This window comes from Anneissia japonica, unplaced genomic scaffold, assembly GCF_011630105.1.
Source record: "Anneissia japonica isolate Jap-2015-1 unplaced genomic scaffold, ASM1163010v1 scaffold287709_len1912824_cov184, whole genome shotgun sequence".
Taxonomy (NCBI): domain Eukaryota; kingdom Metazoa; phylum Echinodermata; class Crinoidea; order Comatulida; family Comatulidae; genus Anneissia; species Anneissia japonica.
Window position 1 is genome coordinate 974,411 of NW_022751466.1, and position 26,315 is coordinate 1,000,725.

Below are 26,315 nucleotides of genomic sequence, written 5' to 3' on the forward strand. Positions count from 1 at the left end.
CCAGGCTCCTAGATTTGCCATGGTCTTTTATATGCATGAAGATGTTTGTGGCTGCTTTTACTTTCAACTTCCTTTTCAACTGTAAATCGGTGTGAAATGTAGTTAACCAACGATTTAAAATCTTTCGTATCAGTGATTGATTAGTTGCAACTGTTCGTAAAAAGTAGTGTCCAAAAGTTCATTTTCATTAATATAGTCTTGTCTGTTGAGTATTGTGGTAGCACCTTCTTGGCAAGCAAGCTATAACATCAGCCTGTATCTTTGCTGTGTTGTCATCCTCGACACTCTGCTCATTATTAAAGGTAAAAACAAATGTATTTTATACTTTATTGTTAGTAGTTTAAGAAGTTTAGGATAACTTGTTTACTTTGTTCAAATGCACTATATATTACTGCCAACCACTGTTAGTCGATAATGCAGTTGTAATATGAATTAGTATTAGAGTGATGTCCCTGTACAGTCTTTTATGGGCCTTAGCCATATGTACCTTTTAATATTCGAAGCAAGGCATTCCAGATTTTATGCTAAAGATTGAACAATTGATCCACGTTATTCAAACACAATTATGTTTATTGTGATATTGTATAATCCTATGAGATATTTTTAATAATGTAATTCATGTTTAATGCTACTGAAATTATGATTATAGCCCTGTATAATATAAAACTGTATTATATATTATGCTAGTCTTTTTGACTTAATTATATAAATGGGGCTAGACACAAAACATTTTGGCAAGCAAGCTATAACATCATCCTATATCTTTGCTGTGTTGTCATCCTCGACACTCTGCTCATTATTACAGTTTGAGCGAAGTAGTGATCTGTTAGGGGTGTCGTACTGTGATTGGGTTATCGAACAAGGTACAGTCCAGCTACCGAATCAACAGGTGAGAGCAACGGAAGCGTCCGCGTGAATGCTTGATCTGGTCGTGTGTCTGATGTGCTGTGGATTCCGAATGTAAAAGCGTCCAGTTACACCAAGCGAAGCCAGGAGACAAGTCGCGTCGCTACCTTAGATGTCCAACAAATCATAAGTTACAATTTTAATTGACTTATACTTTATATTGTTGTTTGATCTTAATATGTATTCTTGTGTTGAATGAATATATTGTGCCAATTATATTCTTGTCGAAACCTATTACATTGTTCGTCTAATTATTTATTCGTGTCAAAGTCAAGCACGCGCCAGCCCATGCGGTCAGGTTGATCTGGGTTGTTGTTTGTTTTATAACGCCTCTCACGTATCAAGTCGTCGACCGGTCACATTAGTATTTTTATTTAAAAAATATATCTTATTTAATTTAGCAAAAAAAAAGACATAAACCAATAAGTCTTTTGGTACTTTTTGTGTCACAACATTAATATAATGTGTTTTCATTACATAATTTAGATAGATAAGTTTATTAGCTTTCTTATGATACCATATACAGTATATTTAAATTGAATTTCTAGTAACGTACCACCTTTAAAATACCATTTTGGGGTAAAAATTTTTAAAAATGCCATTTTTTGCGGGAAATAACCTTTGACATACTATAATTCCCAAATTGAAAATGTATATGTCTGAAATATTTATTGGTGTTTTATTTTGTATGTGGTCAGTTTTTTTAAAAAAATATCAGACGAAATGGTTGCTAGCTTAGTACTTTTCGTATTCATTTAATATAACAGGTATTATAAATTCAGCCAAAAATGGTCATACAAAACCCTTTATTTTTTTGCTATTTTTTAGGCTATGAAATTGATATAATGTTTTATCATATAAATCATTTGATAGATAATTTCATTATCTTTCGTATGGCACCAAATATATTCCAATTGAATCTTTAGTGTCGGACTAGCTTCAAAATATCATTTTTGGGGGTAAAAACGTGTATAATTTGCATTTTTAGTCAAATTTTACCCCTTCCTCTGATTAGATTTTTTCAAATTTTTGATATGTTATTATTTAATAAATTCTCAGTTAAAAAACAATAATTTTCATTACTATTGCAATTTGTTCCGGGTTGACACTGTTCGAATAGGTGACGTTGTCCGTGTACTCTTTTCCAATAGGAATATCAGATTTTTGTGGGTTATACTTAGTGTAATTTTATACACACACATATTTACCATATTATAAATTTAATCAACTCCATTAAAATAAAACTATATGTTACGATTAACATCAAGTAATTATATTAACAAGTATTGCTTCTTTAACGTTGCTATTTTTGTTATTGGATAAATAATATGGTAATGTGCAAAATATAAAGTTAATAACAAAAGAATGAATTAAGCTTTGATGAAACATTGAGGATTTTTATATAAATACAATTACAAAAACATTTTGTTAGGTCTAAATTATAACCATAAGCCAAAATGTTTAAATGTTAACTGTGGTTAATTATGATTGCTGTTATTATTAACATTATCATTATTATTAATGTTGTTGTTGTTGCTGTTGTTATTATTATTAATAATAATTTTATTATTAATATTATTATTTTCATTGATGTTATTGTTGCTACAGTATTTTTGATATTATGTTTATTATTATATTCATTATAATTTAATGATTATTCAAAAGCTTTTTATATTGAATAAATTATTTCACAAACTTGAAGAATTCAAAATTGAAATCAAACATATACATATCTTACCGTGATGGGTAATGTTTGGTTAGTTTGGTCAGGTCGACTTGTTATAGTTGCTGTAAATGATTCAATAAGGGCCGCAATACTGTCGGAACCGGAATAAAAATATGCATTTCCTCCAGACACGGTAGACAATTTCCCCAGAGCGGTGTCTGCATTGTCAGTGAATGCTATGGTATCAACAATAACGCCCGCAGCTATTACATCATCCAGTACGTCATCAATATCTGGATTATGGGTATTTTGTCCATCACTGATCACAAGTAGATATCCACCATCTGAAGATTGTCCTACTGAAGATAGAACCTGTAACCAGTGAATTATATCCGATTATAAATTATCTCGATTACCTTTAATTAATCTTAATATAGAATTTTAAAAAAAAATTAATCCAAGTGTATAATAAATAATAAATAATAATAATAATAATAATAATAATAATAATAATAATAATAATAATAATAATAATAATTGGAGAATTTTTATAGAGTCTGTTAACAAAATATGATTTGTCACTGGCGCTAATAGGTATAAAACAGAGTTATTGTTTATAGAGATAAGTTTTAGGGAGGTTCCTGGATGAATCATTATCCATAATTTTGAAGCGGTAAAAGAAAAAGAACGTTCGCCAGTAAATGACATGTAGCATTCTAAGATTGATAACTTGATTAGAACGAAAAAAAATAATAATAATGTTATTTATCTATATAACATGGCCGGCGCAACCAGGGTGCGGGGGGGCGCCCCCCCCCCCACTTTTTGGCAGAAAATATATGTCTATGGAGATTTGCGTATGATCGGAAAGAAATGCAAGAAAAGAAAGAGGGAAGAAAGAGTAGTGGGAGCGGAAAGAGTGTGTTTATCTAGTTCCGGACCAGGTTACATTTTCTCGCAATTCACATTGGTGGTTCGCGGGGGGGGGGGGTCCTGACCCCTTCTCTTGCCAAAAAAAATGTTTAAAATAAAAAGAATTCTAGACCTAACTTTTCAGGACCCATGAGCTGAATTTTTTTTACAAAATAAGAAAATTAGAAGTCGGAAAAGCTCATTTACCGCCATCTAGGAATTACAATTTTTCTCGGGGGACGACCCCTGACCCCCTTTCATTTTTGGGGTTCATCGATTCATGAAAAAAAAAGAATACGTATGCAACGTATGTATACCTGTTGACAAAAAAAATATGTCTATTTACTGTAATTAGAATGAGAAAAAAATACCCGACAGTTTTTAAGGGAGAAAGATTTCGAAGAACATAAGTCATTAAAGGGCGCATCAGAAGTCGGGAAAGCTCGTTTCCCGCCATTTAGAAATCAACATTTTTTCAGGGTGACCTCGAACCCACCTTTCTCTTTGGGATTTATTGATTCATGGAATCGTTTTCAAGAGTGGAGAAAACCCCTTTCTTTTTGGGATTTATATCGATCCATAGAAAAAAGAATACGTATGCAACTACTCAATTTGTTTTATGTATGTATACACACATACAATAAGAATGAGAAACATTTTCTGACCGTTTCCGAGAGGGCAAAACCTTTAATTTTGTATTAATTGAACTTAAAATTCAAAAGACATAATATTTTTAAGAAAACGCAATGTCATGGAAACGTTGAAATATACTCTCTCAAACTGAAACATATCCCGCAAAAAAAAGTTCATTATGATTGAAAGTTATTAATTTAACTGGAAATTTTTTCAGATATTTTGCAAAAATGTTCACCCTTGACTTGCCTCTATTCCTTTGAGAACTCCATTACCAATGCTTGTACCACCCGTGGCTGATGAAGGCAATTTCATTTTTAAAGTCTCTCGAGTATCATCATTAGCAACAAGCGTGAGTGGTGCTAACTGAGTACCTCTAGTATAAAACCCAACAATGCCGAGGTAACTTCCTATGTCAATGGTAGACTCAATATACAGAGTTGCTGCTTGACGAAGTTTATTTAATGGATCACCCTGTGTAGAATTAAAAAAAAAACAGATTTCATATAGGCCTACATATAAATACAGTAGTACTGCCTATTTAGGAGACGCGTTTGGGACCGGGAAAGTTTCCTTTTATTAGGGATCCCGGTCCAGCAGCGGATCCAGGAATTTCAAATAGAGATTGTAACTCAGTGTAGATTGGAGAAACGGGCAGACCATTAACAACTAGATTAAAGCAACATAAAAGATATGTTACAGGAAACATAAAGCAGTCATCACCAGAGATACACGGGCTTCCCTAGCAAAGTACACAAGACATTATAAAACTTAATAGACAAAAAAGCCAAATCCTAAAATTACTGGTAGAGGGCGGCCCACAGCACCGGGAGACAATTATTATTTTTTTTTCCTATAGGCCTATGAGAATATTGCCAATGTATATGCCTACACTTACACATTACTTTTTCTATTACTACAGTATGTTAGGCATAATCAGGGAACAGTTAAATTACAACTGTTCCCTTGGCCTAATTAATACCCTCTAGGTTTCGAGCTTCTTAGTATTCAAGAATGGCTCAACTCAACTTTGCACTGCTCCCGTGTTACAACGTGTTTCATGCCTGACTGAATTTGAGGGGTCATGTGACATAGAACAGCAAATCAGGCTGCTTAATTCCTCTCAATGGCAATTCTCGTATATGAAAAAAAATATCGCCACCGGGAGCGATGTTTCTTCCATACCAAACATTTGCATGCAACTTCACTCGGGCTGTCTCGACTGACTTGACTCGAAAAATCACAATGCAGAATTTAGGAGGTCAAAAGGTCATCAACCAAAGTTAAACAAGCGTCTACAAAACTTCAGAGATATGTCGCTGTCTGATTTTTTTTTTTTAAATTGATGTTACCATGCTAATAACTAATTCAGGCGCGGATCCAGTGGGTGGGCCACGGGGGCCCGTGCCCCCCCCCCCGCTAGTCACGCCAAAAAATTATTTTAAATAATGAGAAGAGTTAAAGGGAAGAAAGAACACAACGCTATATCCCCGAGCTTCTAGAGGGTCCAATTCTTAAAATTTGCTCACCTCAGCCCCAACCATGGTGGGGCTGAGGTGGGTATGGAATACCTATTGGGCCCCACTCAGAAAATTTCTGTATACGCCCCTGTAATGGACAGTTTTTTATATTGTACATTTTTATTAAAATGTGATATTTCAATGAGGTGCACGAGAGTTATTTGAACTTAGTTACATGTGAAAATTTTTATTTTTTAGTTAGGCCTAGCTAGGTTTTGAATAATTAAGTACGTAGTCCTATTTATAACTATAGACCTAGTAAATATTATTGTAGGTTCTTGTTGATGCATTACAAGGCGTAGGCCAAGTTAAGTAATGTCGGAATCATAATTTAATGTATGATTATTGTTATAAATGTTATTAATATTATTATTATTATTATTATTATTATTATTATTATTATTATTATCAATTACATTACAAGGCTAAGTTCATTATTGCTGGAATGACATTTAATTTATTATTATTATTACAATTTAATATTATTTTTCTTACTTACTATCCTATTTTTATTTCAATTCAATTCAATTCAAATTTATTTGAGCAAATTCAACACATTACAAATAACAAAACAATGAACAATAAAAAGATAATTTAGTAAAACATTTACAGCTCAGGATAACCCCAAAAAAAACAACCGAATCGGTTTATTTCCGTTGGGGGTCCCAAATTGAAAAAAAAATACATAAAAGTTGGTTAAAAACTAAAACAAACATTGAAAATGTATAACAACCTTTAAAATTTCTAATAAAAGTAAAACTAATAAAAGAAATAAAACCCATTAAACCTTAAAAGTATGTAAAAGTGAATGTGAAAAAACAGCATTTCGTGCTTTAATTTTTTTTCAATTGATATTAATTACATTACATAGTCAAGGCGCTCTGAAAGCCCCCTGCACCCCCTACTTTATACCTGTCATTATTTTTTTTCAGTTACCTTTAAGACACACCATTGTGAGTCAAGCGATTTCTGGTTGCTAGTGTATGTAAACTAACATCAAAGATGGGTACCTTTGTTGTTTAATATTAGGATTGATATTTATTTATTCCGGTATAAGATTAGCAATCAGCAGCCAATGGCTGAATTTGATTGCTTTACATTAAAAACACACACACACACATATATATATATATATATATAGGTATATCTATGGCGAAGCCGTGCAAGGAATTTACAATCTCAATGTGGGATACATAGATGCAAATGGCGAAACAGTTGTAATGCGAAAATTCAGTGGTGACGTAAGTAAATTTTCTCTTTTTTTTTTTCCTGTTTTCTCTTCCCTTCCCTTTCTTTTTTAAGAAAAACAAATTAATAATAATAATAATTTTAAAATTGAGAGTGAAACGGATAAAGTTAACTTATTTTTCAAAGTTGCATTGTTATTAACATCAGCACGTATTCAATTGGTGGACCATATATGGCACAGGGGACGATTTGTAACGATTAGTACGCGTTATTGGCATTTCTAAGGGTTAGCCCTAAAGTCATGTAACCTCGTGTCTCAGGGAGAAGATCTCTGTGGCGATCTGACTCCCTAAGAGATTTAGCAAAGCGAGTGCAAATTTGCTTTCTCCTTTGTTCTAGAGAGTGAAATAAAAATTAACATGTTTTCACTTTGTTCTTTGTGATCTGTTTGTTCTCTTCCTGTTGTTTTGACACTGCACCTTGAGCACCTATTTTGGTGGTGATGTTTGCGGTTTAAAAATCCTTATTATTATTATTATTATTATTATTATTATTATTATTATTATTAGAGTTTCTAGGAGATTATTATAGTGATCTAAATCAGGCCATGCAAGGATCCGTAAGGATCTTCTTTGGATACGTTCCAAATTTTGACTTTGGGCTAATGCGAGTCCAGAAGACCATACTGGAGCTCCAAATTCCAATAATGGTCTGATATATATCTTGTAGATGCATAAGAGGTCATCTCTTTGCACCCCATTTTTCTTGAGTCTGCTAAGAATGTAGAGTCTTTTTGAAGCATTACTAATGATGTTTTTGATATGCTGGTTCCATTTAAGGTCCGACTGAATAATAATGCCCAAAAGCCCAATGGCAGTGGTGGTTTCAAGTGGGGTATCGTTTATGGTAAGCAATATTGGGGGCTTGGGGGTGTTTAAGGAATGATATTTGCATTGCTTTGCATTTAACTGGGTTGGCTTTCATATCATTTGCCATACACCAATTGGTGAGGGAATTCAAATGTTGTTGGGAGTTTTGACTATTCATTCTTGCAGGAAATTTCTAATAATGAAAGATCATCGACATACTTCCAGCGATGATTTACATCTATTGCAACGTCATTTATCATTACTAAGAATATAATAGGGCCTAATTTTGTACCTTGCGGTACACCGCACGTAATATTAGAGGGTTTGGAGGTTACATCGCAAATGCGAGTAGTCTGCAATCTCTCGGAAAGAAAACTGCATATGGTTAGAATAATAGAGCGATCAACACCCATCTGTATGAGTTTATTTACAGCAGTTGTATGATTTATGTTGTCGAAGGCTTTGGTAAAGTCTATTGTGTATAGATTTGCATATTTTCCATGTATATCTAGGTTCCTCTGTATCGTGTCTATAAGGCTGATAAGGTAATGCGTTATCGAGCTGCCTTTAAGATTCCCATATTGCCGGTGATCAAGTTTTTATTTAATGTTATCTAAAATCCAGTCACTGAGGAATCCTTCAAATAAGCGAGCCAAAATGGGCGTTATCGATATGGGTCGTAACTGGTTGACATCTTCAATTGACTTAGTTTTTGGTACTTGAGTTATTAAGGCTATCTTCCAAGCCTTGGGGAAACATCCTCTTTTGAAGCATAAATTAAATATTTGCGTTAAGGGGACACACAGTTCATGGGAAAATTCCTTGAGTAGGTGAGTAGGTATATCTTCAGGATGTTTGGCTTTGGATGCATTGAGTTTGCATAATCTGTGATAGATTTGATGCCGGAATATTCTAGGAGGAGGTGAAGGAGCTGGTAAATATGTAATAATAGCGGATTGGTCTAACGCTTGGATCTGCGAACATATTTTGGAGAAAGGCAGATTGATTTGGTCAGCTAATTCTTTATGAATTTGCGGGGTTTGTTTTCTAAGTCTGGAGAGGTTGCGAATTTGTTGATGCCATTTTCAAGGTTCAGAACTTTTTAAGTGCTTAACTTTTCTGTTGCATACTTCATCTCCATTGAAATACACATTTGCAATTGTCGATATTTTTCATAATTTTTCTTATAGGCACGGTTACGTTGTCGTATCAGCCTTCGTATATGTTATTCATCCATGGTTTGTCATTCAACTTGCGAGTTATCGTAATAGTTTGGAAGCATTTCCTGTAATTGGTATTTCAAGATTGCATTGAACTTTTCAACAACTTCTTCTGGTTCTGAATTTTCATCGAGAGCTTCCCATTCAAACTGGGTTATCCATTTACCAAATTCCCTTAATGCATGACCAATCTCGAAAAGGACGGATAGTTTGCTTATGCGGGTTAAGATTTAGTTCTAATCGAAGAACGAGGATGATAATGGACAATTATAGAGTGGTCACTGGAGGCAATCGGCGCTGATGTTATCGGTTCAAGGTAGTAAGTGCCAAGGTCCGTCAAGATCTTATCTACATTTACACCTCTAGTCGGTATACTGACTACCTGAGAGAGGATTGTGTAAAGTTCCAATGGTTCAGTGACCAGATCATTGAAGTCTCCCATAATATTAATTGATGCATCTTTAGATGTAGTTCTTATATGATCAACCACCGTGATTATATGTTTACGGTAGCCTGCAATCTCATAGCTCGATGCTGGATTGTTGTTTGAAAACCAAGCCTCAGTGACTGCTAGGCCTATCAGGAATGGTTTTATATCGAGAGTATCAATTGTAGCTTTAAGATTGCTTAGTTTATTGTTCAATGATCTAGCATTGAACATCATTATGGATGGTAGTCTTGGCGGTAACTTCTTACAATTGGTGGGAATGTTATAAGATTCTTTATCTTGACACCTCGTTTGTTGCTCCGTGTAGGCATTATACGTTGCATGATGTTAACACATATTTACCTACGAGTATTCCTACCTGCACGTCTACCACGTATTTTTTACGGTACCAGGTGCGAGTATTAGTGATTAATTTCACCTTAGCGGCAGTAATTTCGCCTTAAGGTATTATTTCTAAATCTTTCCATTGTTAACATTTCCCCCTATGGTACTACATAGTCGTTTATATATATGTATATATATATATATATATATATATACTGTCTCTTATACACATCTAGAAAAATGATGACAGATATCAGTGGGGTGCACCTTTTCCGTTCCTGGTCCCTGGACTAACAAGGCTTAGGCCAAGTTCATTAATGCTGGAGTGTTGTATTTAAATTATTATTATTATTATCATTTAATATTATTTTTCTTAATACTGTCCTATTTTCAATTTCATGCTTCAACTTTTTTCAATTAATTTTAATTAGGGCCTACATTACAAGGCTTAGGCCAAGTTCATTAATGTCGGAATGATATATTTAATTTATTATTATTAGTATTATTTAATATTATTTTTCTTACTTACTGTCCTATTTTAATTTCATGCTTCAATTTTTTTTGTCAAAACTTCAATCGGTGTCAAGTGAAGCGTGACTGTTGGCGTCATGCCTAGGACCCTAACTAGGGGAGGCCTAGTCTATGGATGGGCCTAGGTGATGGACCAATATAGGTCCATAGTAGGACCTAATTCAGCTTTAGTTAGGCCTAGTCTAGCCTATTTTTCTCTATCTTTTGATAGTACTGTACCAGTGACGGATCCCGAAATTTAAAATAGAGGGGGCCCGGGGAAGTACTTTCACTTATGGAGGATCTACACCACCACTCCCAACCATGATGGGGCTGAGGTATGAAAATTCGTGATTATGGCACCTCTAGATGGCCGGAAATTGCACTCTTAGGCTTAAAATTTGAATATAATTTTCTATATATCTCCATTTTGTTTTTTATTTTGAAAAATTCAGGGCAGGTGGAAGCTTCCCCCGCCCCCACCACCACCACCCCTGAATCCGCCAGTGTGTACCTACTGTATCTATACTACTGGTACTACACTTTATAGAAGGGGGTAGGACTTTTACTAGCTGTTGATGTTGTCGTTGTAGGTCACCATAACAAATCCCTTACCATTTAACATACAATAAACTTACAGTTAGTTACAGATGTACATTCCACAAACATGTAAGAATTCATAGGCCTACCGTAGTAGGTACATATAGAAAGAACTGTAATAGCGAACGGTAATACTCGAGCGGCACGACATTGCGAAGTGCTTGCAAATTGTTCCTAATAATTTAAACGTTGTCAAGTTAATCCGATTGGATTGGAGTTTCATGCAAATGTTTCGTACGGAAAAAATCGCACACCGGGAATCGTCAACATCGTGTGATGAAGACCCGTTGATCGAAACGTCACAAACAGTACGTATTTATTCGTTTAAATTTATTCTGAGTACATATAAATATAGCTTTACAAATGTTATTGACGATAAAACCACAGACCTTATATATTTTTATATAGGGTCTGTGAAAACCACAGACCTTATATATTTTTATATAGGGTCTGTGATAAAACTCAATAGAAGTAGGCCTATTGCAAAATAACCTAAATTTAGTTATGGTTACCTCTATGATTTAACAATGTGCTTCTTCTAACATGGGCCATAAATCAGGCATCGGGACTTTGTAATCCTATAAAATTTTCTCATATCTATGATAAAGTTTTTACTTTCTGTTGGCTGTTATGTTAAATTTAGCAGAAATAATAAGAATAACAATCTTCAAAGTTTTTTTTTTTTTATCTTTTTTTAGATCTTTGGTAGGGTAACCTTACATCAACACTCTTTCGGCGTGTTTAAATCACACAGTGAAGAATTGGACCACGGAAAGCACCCAGTGATCGATTTATGGCTATATCGTCTTACTCGTTTTCAAACCACCCGGTGCACATTACCAAGGGTTTGCATTTTTATCTTTACTTTATCGAAAATGTATTCATCGAACTTTTATTATGTTTTTTAAGTATTTTTGTTATAATTATTTCGTTTATCCTCACAGGCCAAGTTGTTAAATTGCCTTGTGAGCCGCCTATTAAGATCCAGGGACCTATACTGATATCAATTTTAAGGATAAAGAATAAAATTATTTTATGATGTAAAATTTATGGCTAAAATGTTGTGAAATGATTTTTTTTAGTCAAATGCTATTGCGATATAATATCAAAAAAATAGTGTTCCTTTATAGGGAATGAAAATGTGTTAATTTTACTATTTGGCACACTTAGAAAGAGTACCAGTTTCCTTAATAGGGAGCTAGGCGAGGAGTAATGTTTCTGCTTTTTGCGCTGTAGACGGTTCAAACCCGACCAGCGTCTGGTTTTATTAGATCGCTCCGCTCCACCTTCGCATGAGAGATCCGTAGTTATATGTCAGTGCTGACGCAGATTTAGGGGGCCTAGTGTGGTGTTATCTCGGTCGGCCAAACTCCCCCCCCCCCATCCCCGCCTTTCGGACATCTCTGAATCAGCCCCAGACTGTGACAAAATTTCCAATTTCAAATATATATATTTATGATCCACTCTTTTAAATGTAGGCGGTATAAAACTTTTTCTTGTACATATGGCTGTCAGCGACACGACCAAAATTTGAATGTAGGCCTAAATAAAGTGGACTATAAGCATATCATACCAGTGACACTGTTTTGATTGTGACAGAAATGTTATACTCAATATTTGCAACTAACCGTGTTCCTGTGTACTAGTGTACACCAGGTTTGCCTAGCTAATATAACACCCTAACCAATGAATATACAGGAAGAATGAGCAGAGAGCCCCAAATCTCGTTTAATCAACCGAATTGCATGATGGGAGGCCAGTGGTGTAAGGCGCCGCGTATCGGCGGTGTGTATAAAAACTTGTGTAGCGTAGGGTAGGCATAGACTAGTATAGATAGTTAGACCATTTTAGGTATTTATTTATATATATATACATACTTTAATCGTCTTCATACAACACTACAAAATGAAACGTGATAAAAATAAATATAAAAAAAATAAAATAATAGTATAATATACCGTAAAACCTCGAATTGAATCCCCGGGCTTCTTCTTTTATTTGCGAACGTTGGATGGGCTTCTTTTGGAGGCCACATTTGTAAAGTAAAGATGGGGCTTCTTTTCAAAATGAATGCTGTAAAGTTTGAGAATTAGTATTATAAAACAATAAATAGGGCCACCGTAACATCAATCTGTATCATGGAGTGTATTAACTGGCATTAAATCACCGAAACTACTGTATAAACCAATTTATTTTGTTTCTTTAAAAGTCATATACAGTTTATGTACTGAACTATCTTGCGAAGAAATCTACGTTATCTTGATAAGAAGCTCACGGTCTTCTTTTCGAGACGGGCTTCTTTTCGAGGCTAATTTTGCAAACTGAAGAGGTGGGCTTCAATTCGACGAGATGGTCTTCTTCTCGAGCCCAATGGGCTTCAATTACAGGTTTACGGTACAATCGTATAAAAATTATGTATTAGATAAAAAATATATGTTTAGAAAAGGCCGTCCACTGCAAGTCAAAAGTGGCATCACAAGCAGCCCACCCTCAACTATTAGCTGTAATTGTAATGATATGACGCACTTCCGGTAAAAAGCGTTACAATTCTGTAATGCAAAATACGCTCGCTGCTCGTTCATATCATTTGCTATCTATATTCTTTGGATAAAATTATGACTTACCTGCATGCTGCCGGAAGTGTCAAGAACCAATACAACGCGCCGTGCTGTAGGTTGGACAATTTGAAACGATGGAGTTGTATCAATATTTTCCTGCAGTTGTGGGCTCCTACCGTCTCTGAAGTCATCGGTTGTCATCATTACATCCCAAACACCTTTTCTTTCACAAATATCATTTTGTTTATTCGGAGCTTCAACAAAATGTTTTAAGGAAGGATTGACTTCATTTGTACTGCAAAAGGAACGTATCTGAAACCCGAATGTTATACAGATATTCGATAGAGAAATAATTATGAGTATTATAATGATGCCATTATTACCGCAACACGGTTAAAAAAAAAAAAAAAAAAAAAAAAAAATTTTTTGAGATTTTAAAAAAAAAAAAAACTTTTTTGAGATTTTAATTTGTTAGAGATTTATGGTAAGGTCGTTCGATAGGGATCTTTTTCACAGAAATCTCTAAAGTGTTTTGACTATTACCGATCATCTTATGTTTTTAGTTCATAGTTGACAAAATATGTTAACAGCAAGACTAAAGTTTATTCGAATTTTGAAACAGCAAACGTGAATTTTATGGTTATTTTTAAAAGAAAATACAGAAAAGCTTACCTTTTTGAGATTTTGAATCAGAGTGCCTTAGGCAAGGTCGTTCGATTGAATTTTTTCACAGTTAATTCTAATTTTTGTTACTACCACCTATCATCTCATGTATTTTAACTAGTGGGGGTAAATATTTTTTGGCTGAAATTCATTGGCACTTTAACATATTAAACGTGTATTTTGTGCTTATATTTGTAGAACATCTCATGTATTTTGGCTGGTGGTTGTCAACATTTTGACAGAAGGAATAACATTCATTGGCAATTCAAAACATGTATTTTGGACCTTTAATTTGACCAAAGTAAAAGCAAAAAGGCGGCCTTTTTAAAATTCAAATTGACAATTTTGATTGTTTTTTTTTGGTTGCTTAATTATAATAGAATGTAGCACTGTGGACACAATGAAATTGATATAATTATTTCATTATGTATGCGTCTTCTCCTTATCGTGTGCACAGAAGCCTTCGACTTTTGACCGTCAGGGCAGGCCCTCGAAGGACCGATCTGGTCTAGCCTAGGCATGACGACAAATGGTGATACAAGTATTCCTTTTATACCTTGTGGTGGTGAAAGAATTTGCGTTACCTGGCAGGCGCGGATCCATGGTTTCCCTGACCTTCGCACAAAATGCTTGCAGTGGTGGATCCAGAAATTCGAAATAAAAGGGGACAGAAAGGAACTCTCACAGAGAGATACCTTCATCGGTTGGGCTGGAGTAAGAAAAATTATAATTATGTTGCCTCTAGATGGCCAAAAATGGCACTCTTGGTATTTGAATATAATTTTCATTTTTTTTTATATAGGGCCCTAATTTTAAAATATTTACGGGGCCGTGCCGACTGGGGTCCCTTTGAATCCGCCACTTCATGGGGGAATCCCATAACGCTCAGGTGACATAGGGTTTTAAAACAAATATTCCTAATTACGGCATTCACTTTGTTAGCAAAATATAAGGTATACTTTACTGCCGCTGAAATCAAACCTAAATAAATAGATTGGTTTGTTAATAGGTTTAAAACAAGTGTCAAAGAAAGTATGGTTGTTGGAAAAACGTCAACATTTTTGGTTTTATTTTTCAGCGTGTCCTTCGGCACAGCAAATGGTGCGAAGGTCTGGATCCACCCCTGTAGCCACGATGAGGACGCTACTACCATAACCCCTAATTGTATATACTTTTCCAATTTAAAACAATTACCGAATTTATAAACTGCTTGTACATAATCGAAACTCTAGCTTTCTGTGTACTCTTTTCCACAAACTGACAAGTCTTAGTGTACACTCCGGTTAAGGGGTCTACACTACATTTTCTACCAGACTTTTCTACATAAGTACCAGCAATGGATTCTGAACAGCGTGTTGCTTCGATCTTTCTTTTCCCCTTGAAAAAAGGTTTGTCGGTTGGGTACTCATCAAAAACGCCCCATCGCAGATGGGCCCACTCGTGAACGATCGTCTTATCTGGAAATTAATAGATATACTTTATTAATGTGCTTATTAGTAGATGCTAAAATATTACGCAAAATTCGTAGTTGCATATTACAGTCACAGGTGTATTTCTGTTCATTTAAAAAAATCACCAACCAATCAGATGAGAGTATGACGTTAAAATTAAATTACTTTCTACTGAACTTTGGTAATTGTTGTAAATATGTGAATGGTTGACCATTGGTCTTATAAGTAGTTCGAAATACTGAACCCTCAAAATGAATCTTTTTCGGAGCTACAGTTTTTGTTTTTTTTTGTTTTTTTTTTAATTAATATTATGGACCTTTTAGTTAAGAAATATATTCTAAATTTAAAGCTTTAAATCAAAAACAATTCGGCAAATACTAAAGAAAACATTTAAACAGTTCTTTTGAACTTTGTCTTTTTTTTTTACAGAAAATTGACAAAAATAATGTTAAAATCATGAAGTAAAAGCAAAACCATTACAAATTTATTACTTGAAAAATAACTTCACGCTACTAAGACACTCCTTTGATTTTTCGATTTTCATACTCATATGTTTTTAGTCAGAATTTCTGTACCCAAATAACGCTATTATAATGTACAATTGATACCTGGATACTCACTGAGAAAAAAACACATGTTACCAACCATATAAATCTAATCAATAATAGACAGTCCTGGTTGAACGTACAGACAGTGGTCAATAAAAATAAATAAAAGCAATATTTTATATTTATTTTATGTGTATTTGGGGCTTTATCTTAATGTTATTTAACGGAACCATTTTCAAACTAATAAATGGACATTAGAATTATATGTATTCATCATTGAACTACAAAATATCTTAGTATTACTGCAAATGTGTAGAGAATGTAAATAGCATCGGTATTGTTTTCTGATTGGCGTATGCCTTATAGTTATAATAAAAGGTAAGAAAGAAGGATAATACCTCTTGGACCCCAACCACTTTCAGCATACTCTTTATTCCGCACGTACTGTGGCGTTAAGTTAATGTACTGCCCCTGTTTACCACATTTACCAACTAGAAGTGCATACGGGCTCTTTGATACTCCATAATCTATGCGGACATTTGCTCTGTCGAAGGTTTCTGTTTTTGATGGTTTGTACTCGTTGCGATGGGTCCATGATTGGGGTACCAGTATCGTAATGTTTTTCCAGTAAACTCTATGGTTCGTAGCTTCAAAAAGGAAAGACGAGCCCTCTGTAAAAATCTCCTGTGAAAAATAATAATGATGAAATTAGCTATAACAAACGTCTTCAGAAAGAAAGTCAGGGAAATTCTGGATTTTAAAAAATTAGGTAGAGAGAATTGCTATGTCAAGTAACTGTTTCTAATTTTGAATTCCTATTGTCTACTTTATTCGACAGTCAAAACAATATACAACACATGGCTCCTCATGTTTTGTGTTATCAGGAAAATTTATTTTCATTATTATTTTGGTTCCAAGATGTTTGCCACCCAACTCGTTTGGACACGGCTATTAATGATAATAGTAGAGCAGCTAAGGAGAAAAATCGTGCACTTTTGGAAGAAAGCATGAAACTTCCCACAGTGATACTATGACACCTAACGATCATTAAAAAAAATAGACCCCAAAATATAAGCCGCTTAGTGGCCGCCATCTTGAAATTCAAAATGGCCACCAAAATATTGGATGTTTATCAATAATCTTCATATCTACAGCACCTAGCACTGTCATTCAAAGGTCTTTACCTATGTTTTCAATATCAGGGAGAAAATATATATGATTTATGATTTTTATAGGCTCTCCTTATATTTTTATTGCTGTCTTATTTATTATATCAATAATACTATATTTAATTATACATTGCTGTGTTATACTGTTATTATTTATTTTGGCGCCATTTTGGCTATGCTTTGGTTTTAGCTTTTTTTGGGGAAGGTTTCCTCCCTACATTGTTCTATTGTTTTATGCTTTGTTTTATTTTCTGGCTTTTAATAAATCATTTGGCTTATTCATTGAGGCATGCCTCTAAAGTTTAGTTTTGGCCTTCCTGTTTACTTGTTTAGGCTCTTTATTCTAATCCCACTTAGCCTATTGTTTCTAATCATGCTTGCATTAAATTCTCACTTTATACTATCTGGCTTTTTCAACCCTCATTCACTCGCCACTGAGGAAGGACTAGTGTTGTCCGAAAGCTCTGGTTCTATTTCTGGCTGTTTACACGTTTACTTTTTAGCTGTTGCTTATCATTTTTGTATCTGTAATAAATCAAAGAATGACTCACATTGATTCTTTAATATGTTTTAACCAAGTTGACTGGGTTATCAGAGTTTATTCATTAAAAAAATATAATAGGAAAAAGTAGCCATTGATATGCTTGTGATAATCATTGAAACTGTTTCACTGTATTTTTTCTTAGATATTGGAAGGTGATAATCTGTCTCTTATACACATCTAGATGTGTATAAGAGACAGGCTACACACAAAAATTAATTATATATATATATATATTTATTTATATGAAAATGATATTTAGAAGTCTATTCAATATTATTGTCTTCCTTCATACCATTACTTGAATGTGATATTTAATTTGTCTACATAATTTCATTTATGCTAAAGTTATCTAGGCCTATATACTTTTCTTAATTTTTCTTGATGTTTCTTTTGTTTCTTTTCACTTTCTCCATTACATTCATTTTCTATTCTTTTCTATTTCTTTTCCTTTTCCAGTTTTTCCTTTCCGTTCTTTCTTTTCCTTCCTTTAATTTTCTTTTCCGTTTCTTTCCCTTTCAATATTTACATATATGTTTATATATCATTTGAAAATGATAATTAGCCATCTCATAGACATGAGGTCTATTCGATATTAGTGTCTTCACTTAATTTGAATATTTGATTTATGTTTATATAATTTCATTCATGCTAAAACTAGCTTTAATATAAATGATGTTTAATATCTGCATCTATCTCTCTCCCTCTGCACTTGCTCTCATACCATACAAAGCAGTTATTTACTTATTTTTTTATTTTCATTACTTTCGATTGATTACCAATTTGTTATTCCTTAACAGTTTTCTATTATTTTTTAAAATTTCCATTTCTTTCATGTACTTTTCTTAATTGGCAATCATCCTGAAATCCAACGCAGTTGTCGGACTTCTTCCTAAATGGTGTTACTTCACTGCCATAGGCAAGTCTCACTATGATTATGAGATGTTTGATGATTGCATGATATCCCTAATTATACATATACACAATCTTGATTCACAGTGCTGGTAGTTTACATATGTAAATATGAAAAAAAATGGCCGCCATCTTGATATCCTATATGGCAGCCATCTTGAAATTCAATATGGCGGCCTTCTGACATAATTTCTGATATCTGCAGGATACTCTCGGATATCGAAAACACGAGTAGAGATCTTTGACAATGCTAGGTGTTGTAGATATGACGATATTTACAACAATATCAATAATTAACTTGGCGGCCATCTTGAAATAGTATGGCGTCACCATCTGACATTTCTGATGATTGCATGACACTCCCTGATATTGAAAACATGGGTAATGATCTTCAGTTGGAGTGATATGTGCTGTAAATATGAATACATAGGCTAAAATTAATTATTTTGGCGGCCATATTAAATTTCAAGATGGCGGCCATTTTGAAATTTAATATGGTGGTCTTCTGCATAATTTCTGATGGCTGCATGGTAGTCCCTGATATCGAAAACATGGGCAACGTTCTTTGATTGACAGTGCTAGGTACTGTAAATATGAATATTGACAAAAATATCATTAATCTGGCGGCCATCTTGAAATCCAATATGGCGGCGCCATCTGACATAATTTCTGATGATTGCATGACACTCCCTGATATTGAAAACATAGGTAATGATCTTCATTTGGCAATGACATGTGCTGTAGATATTGGCTAAAATCAAATATTTTGGCGGCCATTTTGGATTTCAAGGTGGTGGCCATTAGGAGGCGTAATTTTTTGGGGTCTATTTTTTTTAATGATCTTTAGGTGTCATAGTATCACTGTAGGAAGTTTCATGCTTTCTTCCAGAAGTGCACAATTCTACCTGAAATTCAACCTTAGCCGCTCTACTATAAGAGAATAACCAGATTTTTAGTCTATGATAATTTCACAGCTTCTTTCATGTTACAATTAACTTTTTAATATATCGTCCATAACGTTCTCATAGGCTTATTAGAGAATTTAAATAAAAAACAAGATAATCTTTGATTACAAACCTTCGCTCGGTTCAATATTAGGCTTATAAGATGCGCCATATTTTATGTACTGAAAAGATAATGGCCCGCGGTGGATCATAGGCCTCATGTGGCAAGCTAATCAATCGGGCGAATGTGGACACCATCCGGACAGCTTCCAGTCCGCCTGCCACAATTTGACAGACAGTCGGACCCCTCGAGTCAGCCCGCGGTCGACCCGCTGGCGACGGCTCGGCCTAGCTAAACGAGTCTCTCATAGATGACACAACTGTCATTGAGTGCATCAACAGAGACTTGTGGGTTGCAGTCACTCTTCGAAGATACGACTACAAGTTGGGCTGATGAAAACCATATGGTTATAGCAAAAGAGACACAAGAAATGTTGGTGAGTTGTAAAAAGAATAAGTCAACATTTTATCCCCTGTTTATTAAGGACGAAAGCATTGAAAACGGATCTAGGCCAGATGGTCGAAATCCAGTTTGCCGAATGCCAGTTTGCCGAGACCACTTTGCCGAGTGCCGGTTTGCCGACTCAAAACCATGAATCCCAGTTGGCCGAAACCCAGTTTGCCGAAACCCAGTTTGCCGAACCCAGTTTGCCGAATCAATTGCCTAACCCAGTTTGCCGAAAGTCAGTTAAAAGCAGTGAAACATTAACAGCAGCATAAAATTCACGATGGAATACTTAAGCTTACCATGGACCTATTTAATACTATAGGTCCATGTTCTTACCACTACTGCATCTGTACGAAGTGGTGGCACTATGTCTTTCTCCATTGTTAACGGCTACATTGGTTTATATGTTTTGAGGCATCTACTGACTGATGACCACCTGATGAAAGGGCGATGACCGAAAATACAAAAGAATATAGGAAACGAATACCATGTATAGACTTCAGAAACACTTTACTGGAGAAAACCAACATTTTGACCTATCATCAGGTCTTTATCAAGGTACATGAAAAAACTAGCCAAAAGTGGACATATAGCCAATGTAGTGGGAGGAGTTAAAGAATAAACAATGCGGATTATAATGAGAGTAATTGAAATCTGGTAGGCCTATACATTACAGTAATTGTAATAAACAGTTTGCAATGAGAACGGAGATTAATAGTCGTTCCCACATTATGCCGACAGCATAATAAACAGATTATGACCAGTTAATTATAGGCAACAATTTCAGATCTACTAAGGCTAGAAGATGTCCCGAGGGTATCCGTCCAGTCCTCTAGCCTTAGTACAGTAGATTTGAAATTGGATTCGGCAAACTGGGTTTTCGGCAAACTGGGTTAAATTCGGCAAACCGGGTTTCGACAAACTGGATTTCGACCAACTGGGAGAATACCTTAAAAACATTATGTCAGCTAAATTACTTGGAGTTTATATTTCATCAGATTTATCTTGGAAAACCAAGTTGATTAAATAGTAAACAAATGAAATACCTGGCTATATTTTCTTAAGCGCCTGTGTGCTGGGTGCAATTTGATGTAAGAGCGGTGTACACGTTTATGTGTTTTACTCCTGTTATTGCTTCAAATCGTGACCGCAGCCTACGACGCTGACCTAATTCTCTTCACTGCTGTAACAGCAGTGCGAATATCGTCCTTGTTACCACCCGTTCGCAGCCAAGCATTGTATCGTGACGTATGAGTGACTCTTCCATTTTCAGCCAATCAGAGTAGATATGTCCAGAGTGGAAAAACAAACTAAAGATGGGTGCTTCAGTACTGTAAGCGGATTAACTTAACTTAATGAACAACGCCAGTAAACATCAGGCATCAAATTTGTTGGTAGGACGATATACCACTCTCTGCATATCAAATTTTAAAAACATATATTTATAGGCCAACTTCTTACTGAATATTCCATTGCATTTTATTGCTTTTTAGAGACGCGTCTGTGTTTTGTTTTTTACTCCATTGACTGTGCTAATATTTTGAAATCGCTTTTATGGGACGCACCTTGAAATAAGTAGTTGTTACTTTTTATGGCTTATTATTGTATGATACTCAGAATATCAATAAATCACAGCTCACCACTATCGTAATAAGAGCATCTGCTTCTCTATTAAATAACAACATACGATCTCTCGTGAACTCTACTCTAACCCCGACCTAACCGGTCGCTAGGCAACTTAGGCCTAGAGGGCGGTATACCACTTACTTAGTGGTTAACATAGTAGCCCTACAATTATTAATTATTTTTATAAATTCAAACTATTCAAAATTGATTGGAAATTGAACTTAAGAATATTGCCAAAATTTGTTGGCAATGTTTCAAAAGATGATAGTTCCTAATGTTGAGATTTTTCTAAAAAAACATTATACCTAGGTTCATCATAATCTGTCTTGTTAATTTTGAATGTTAAGTGTTTTATATTTTGCTATGCTTATGCCTCTAAATTAGCTCACATGGACAGAATTCACTCAAAATTGTGGTATTTTAGTTTTATTTATTTTATTCAATTTCCAGGTCTATTAATACATCAAAACCATTACAATCAGAATACAATACTTTGAAGGTATATAAAATAGGCTATGTAAAAAATGAAATGCTGAAATTTTCTCATAAAATGTACGGTAGTTAGAAACAAATACAATAAAATGTAATGAAATCGTCAACGAGATAACATTCATGCATTAAAACTGCTGAATACAATATACACTATTTTTATAAGAATATATTTTATACGAGGCTGAAATTGCTTAAAAATTTAAGAACCAAATAAAAAAAATGAGGCAGAGGTAAAATGTCAAAGGAGTTTTTTTATTTAAAAAAACACTTAAAAAAACCCAAAAATATATCTGTACCTTATGTACAGTAGGTGTGACTATGTAATACCCTCTAATACAGTACAGCTGGCGTACCTACCTGTCATCTGGGGTCATTTTTACCAGGGCCCTTTTTTGGGGTCCATTTTTTTCCGGGACAATTTTTTCCGAGGCCACTTTTCCGACATTCCAGTGCAGAATTTGAACATTTTGAGCCTGAAATCAGCCAAAAACATAAAAACACTGGGCACAATTTTACTGGTTAACGTTCGACAAAGTGTATCGACAAAGAGCCAAGTTAAATTATTTAAAACTATATACTGTACAGGTTGTTCTATATACAGGTAGATAATAATAGGTAAAGTGGGTTCTGGCACATTTGAATTGTAAAATGACAGAATTGGAATAGGGGGATTCAAAATCAATAAAATCTTGTAGGCCTATATAAAATCAATTTAGCACTTGGAGATAAAAAAAAAAGTTTCATTCTCTGGTCTATAGCTTATGAAACGTTTGAAAATAATATATTCAATGTCACCAACCATGCTCTCTATTCTATTCAATTTTAATAATATCGTATCTGCTTTCAACACAGCGCTGTGTTACCCCCGTTTCCCCCGCTATCATTTTAAGTCAAACCAAATGCAGTCAGTCTCGTATACATTTATATAGGGTGATGTATGTAAATTAGGCTTCGGATTTGGCTTAAGCAATGACCTTCATTTTGATTGGTCAGACCTAAGCAAACTTCCCGCCTACGAACCAATCACTGTACTAATTGGCTAGTGTGATATTTCTAACGAAAGACTTTCAATACAAAACCCTTTAATTGACAGTAATGATTTTGCTACACTAGTAAGCATGGGCGTCGGTCGGTGGGGGACATGGATACCACGTCCCCCACTTTTCAAACTAGGGGAACATCATATCAATTGTCACCCCTACTTTTCACCAATCTTGAATAGTTAAAACCCCACTTTTTGAAACGAGTGGAAAGAACAACAAAATTACGAATGACTGTCATGAATTTTGTCCATTTACTTTTGCTCTGTTCCAAGTGCGGTGCGTATTTCCGCACCAATACTGAGTAAAAATGCAATTGTTTCGTAACCATCTCAGTAACCACTCCCATCAATTTTATGTATGCACCGGTTATCAGAGGCTACACTTATTATGAAAACAATGTACTGTACGTTGTTAAAATTGGAAGCGTGCAAACCTATAAGGCCAACGTTTTTACGAACTCAAAGTTCACAATTCTTACTATAACCGATTTATTCCTTTTGTATTATTAAGGCCCGTATATTATACTAGTGTTCAATATTATCTGCATACGTAAATTCCTGTTTTTCCTAATTTAAAAAAAATATATATACAGGTAGTTAGTAAATTGAATTTTATATAACCGTTATAAACAATAATTATACAGCCTTGTATATTATATACCCACGGATAGGTCTGTCTATTTCGACTTATTTAAGTAGTAATACCACAAGATTAAGAACTCCGATGTTACTTGACGCAATCTCGCATCATGCAGGGGCGGATCCAGCAAGGGGCCGCAGGGGCCCCGTTCCCCCTCCCGTCAATCCGCCGAAAAATTAAAAAAGAGGGAGAAAAAAATGAGAAGAGTTAAAGGAAGGAAAGAGGGGGGAAAAGAAGTGTACCTATGAGCTCAGTGGCGGTCACAGCAGTGGGCGAAAGGAGAAATCCATTATTTTACAACTCATTTTTGAATTTTCTATTGATTGACGTGCGAACACCACGTTACGCTGTATCCCCAACGCTGATTTTTTTTCAAACGATTTCACAAACCAGGATGTGAAAAAGGCCATTTATTCAAAGCGGGAATAAATACGGATGCGAGTTGGCATATTATTATGAAATATGTCCTCCTTCCAACCGTTCATAAAAACACAAGCATTCAACTACAACTGAAAACGCATTATTTTTATGAAGGCTTATCTTAATTTCTAGATTATGGTAAAAAGAGATAAGATGCAGTCTGGGCCTATGGTATGTGACACTGTAAAAACGGTGATTCCAAATACTAAACTAATTTTCTGCCACCCAAAACATCAACGAAAAACTTCAACATATTAAATATAATTTTATATTGCACATTTAAAAACACGCTTCAAGGAAACAACTATGAACACCAACCTATTCCAGCCTCATTATTGTTCACCCAACCTATTCCCGCCTTATTATTGTTAGCCTAATTAATGTCGCTGTAAAGGAAAGTAAGTTTTATCTAACCTTCCCATCATGCCCGCTGTTTCTCGCTATAAAGTGACTTATGATTTTTTTCAACGTAAATTAGCTTTTACGTACTTTTACTGATTGTTTAGCTAGGTAACGAAGCTGTGAAGTTAAGTTGAACATAAGGTACATGCTCGATTGTATAAACTTTAGTTACTCTATTTTTGTAATGGATACATAGACAATTTATTAAGTGTTAGAAAGAGTTGCAAATCTGTGTCCCATAGGCTCTTATCATCCAGACCACGAAATACTAAAATTGTCCTGGAACTAAAATTCGTGCTACACCGGCGCTTCACTGTTCCCTGGCAATACCATTCATGGTGAGGGTAAATATACAAAACCTCTGCATTTATAATAACTAATCCGGGTAAAAACAAATTAACTAAATATACCGTAGTTTACTGAAATGTGGCAAAAAAAGACCGAGTGGCACTACCCTCTGTAGCAGCGGGCCTATGGAAGCAAAATGCTAAGTGGCAACCGGCCAAGACTCATGTAAAAGCCGGGTGGCAACAGGCTTCGATTAGGCTACAACGGACCTAGGGTGCCAATAATGTTCAGGTGAATCATTGTCAGTGCTGGCAAATTGATTCATATAATATTTTGAGCTGCTATAATTACGTGACTATTTGCGAATTGTATCTCTTTAGCATTATCAGATTTGTTTGATTTAAGTACTGTTACCCATCATTGGGAAAATATTGTAGGTGAACGTAAACCGAAGGGTAAGTGTAAGAAGTTGTACCCAGGGTCCAGGCATTGCCGGCGGAACCGGGGGGCCGGGGTCCGGGCCCCCCACTTTTTGGCAAAAAATATATAATGTCTGGAGATTTTTGTATGATCGGAAATGCAAGAAAAGAAGGAGGGAAGGAGGAGAAGGATGGAAAAGAGAATGTTTATCTAGTACCCGACCGAGTTACATTTTCCCACAATTCAATTTGGCGGATCTGGGGGAGGGGTAAAAGAATAGAATTCTAGACCTACCTTTTAAGAACCCGTAAACTGATTTTTTTTTTTTTTTTTTTTTTTTTTTTTTTTTTTTGAAGAACATAAGTCATTAAAACAGACTTCAAATGTCGGGAAAGCTCATTTCCCGCCATCTAGGAATCAAAATTTTCGATTTATCGATTCATGGAAAAAAAATCGTATGCAACTACTGATTTTTTTGTGTACGTATACACACATAAGGCCTGTCTACTGTAATAACAATGGGAAAAATTTACTTGACCGTTTTCAAGAGGGGAAAACCTTGAAATTTGAAGAACTTAAATTAAAGTCGCTAAAAGATACTTCAGAAGTCCATTTAGAAATCAACATTTTCCCGGGAAGAATCTGAACCTCCCTATTGTCTTTGGGTTCGTTGATTCATTATAATAATTTTCAAGAAGGGAAAACCTTGAATTTTGAAGAACTTAAAAGTAATTAAAAGACACCTCAGAAGTCGGGAAAACTCATTTCCCGCCTTCTAGGAATCAAATTTTTTCCGGGGGAGAACCCCCGGACTATTCATCGATTCATAAAAAATTCGTATGTAACTACTCATTTTTTTTAAATTTTTTTTTTATGTATGTATACACACATAAGG

The 26,315-nt window shown here is 34.9% G+C and overlaps 1 protein-coding gene across 1 annotated transcript in view; it reads right to left on the reverse strand.

Moving 5' to 3' along the window:
* Nucleotides 1–20,471, reverse strand: part of LOC117121717 (calcium-activated chloride channel regulator 1-like) — a 39,327-nt gene extending 18,856 nt beyond the window's left edge. The window contains exons 1-6 of the mRNA XM_033267002.1: nt 20,427–20,471; nt 16,415–16,700; nt 15,212–15,474; nt 13,421–13,666; nt 4,367–4,591; nt 2,645–2,944 (exon numbers count right to left, since the gene is read on the reverse strand). Of these exons, the coding sequence (XP_033122893.1) occupies nt 2,645–2,944; nt 4,367–4,591; nt 13,421–13,666; nt 15,212–15,474; nt 16,415–16,700; nt 20,427–20,471 (1,365 nt within the window). The remainder of the gene's footprint in view (nt 1–2,644; nt 2,945–4,366; nt 4,592–13,420; nt 13,667–15,211; nt 15,475–16,414; nt 16,701–20,426) is intronic.
* Nucleotides 20,472–26,315: the final 5,844 nt, after the last annotated feature.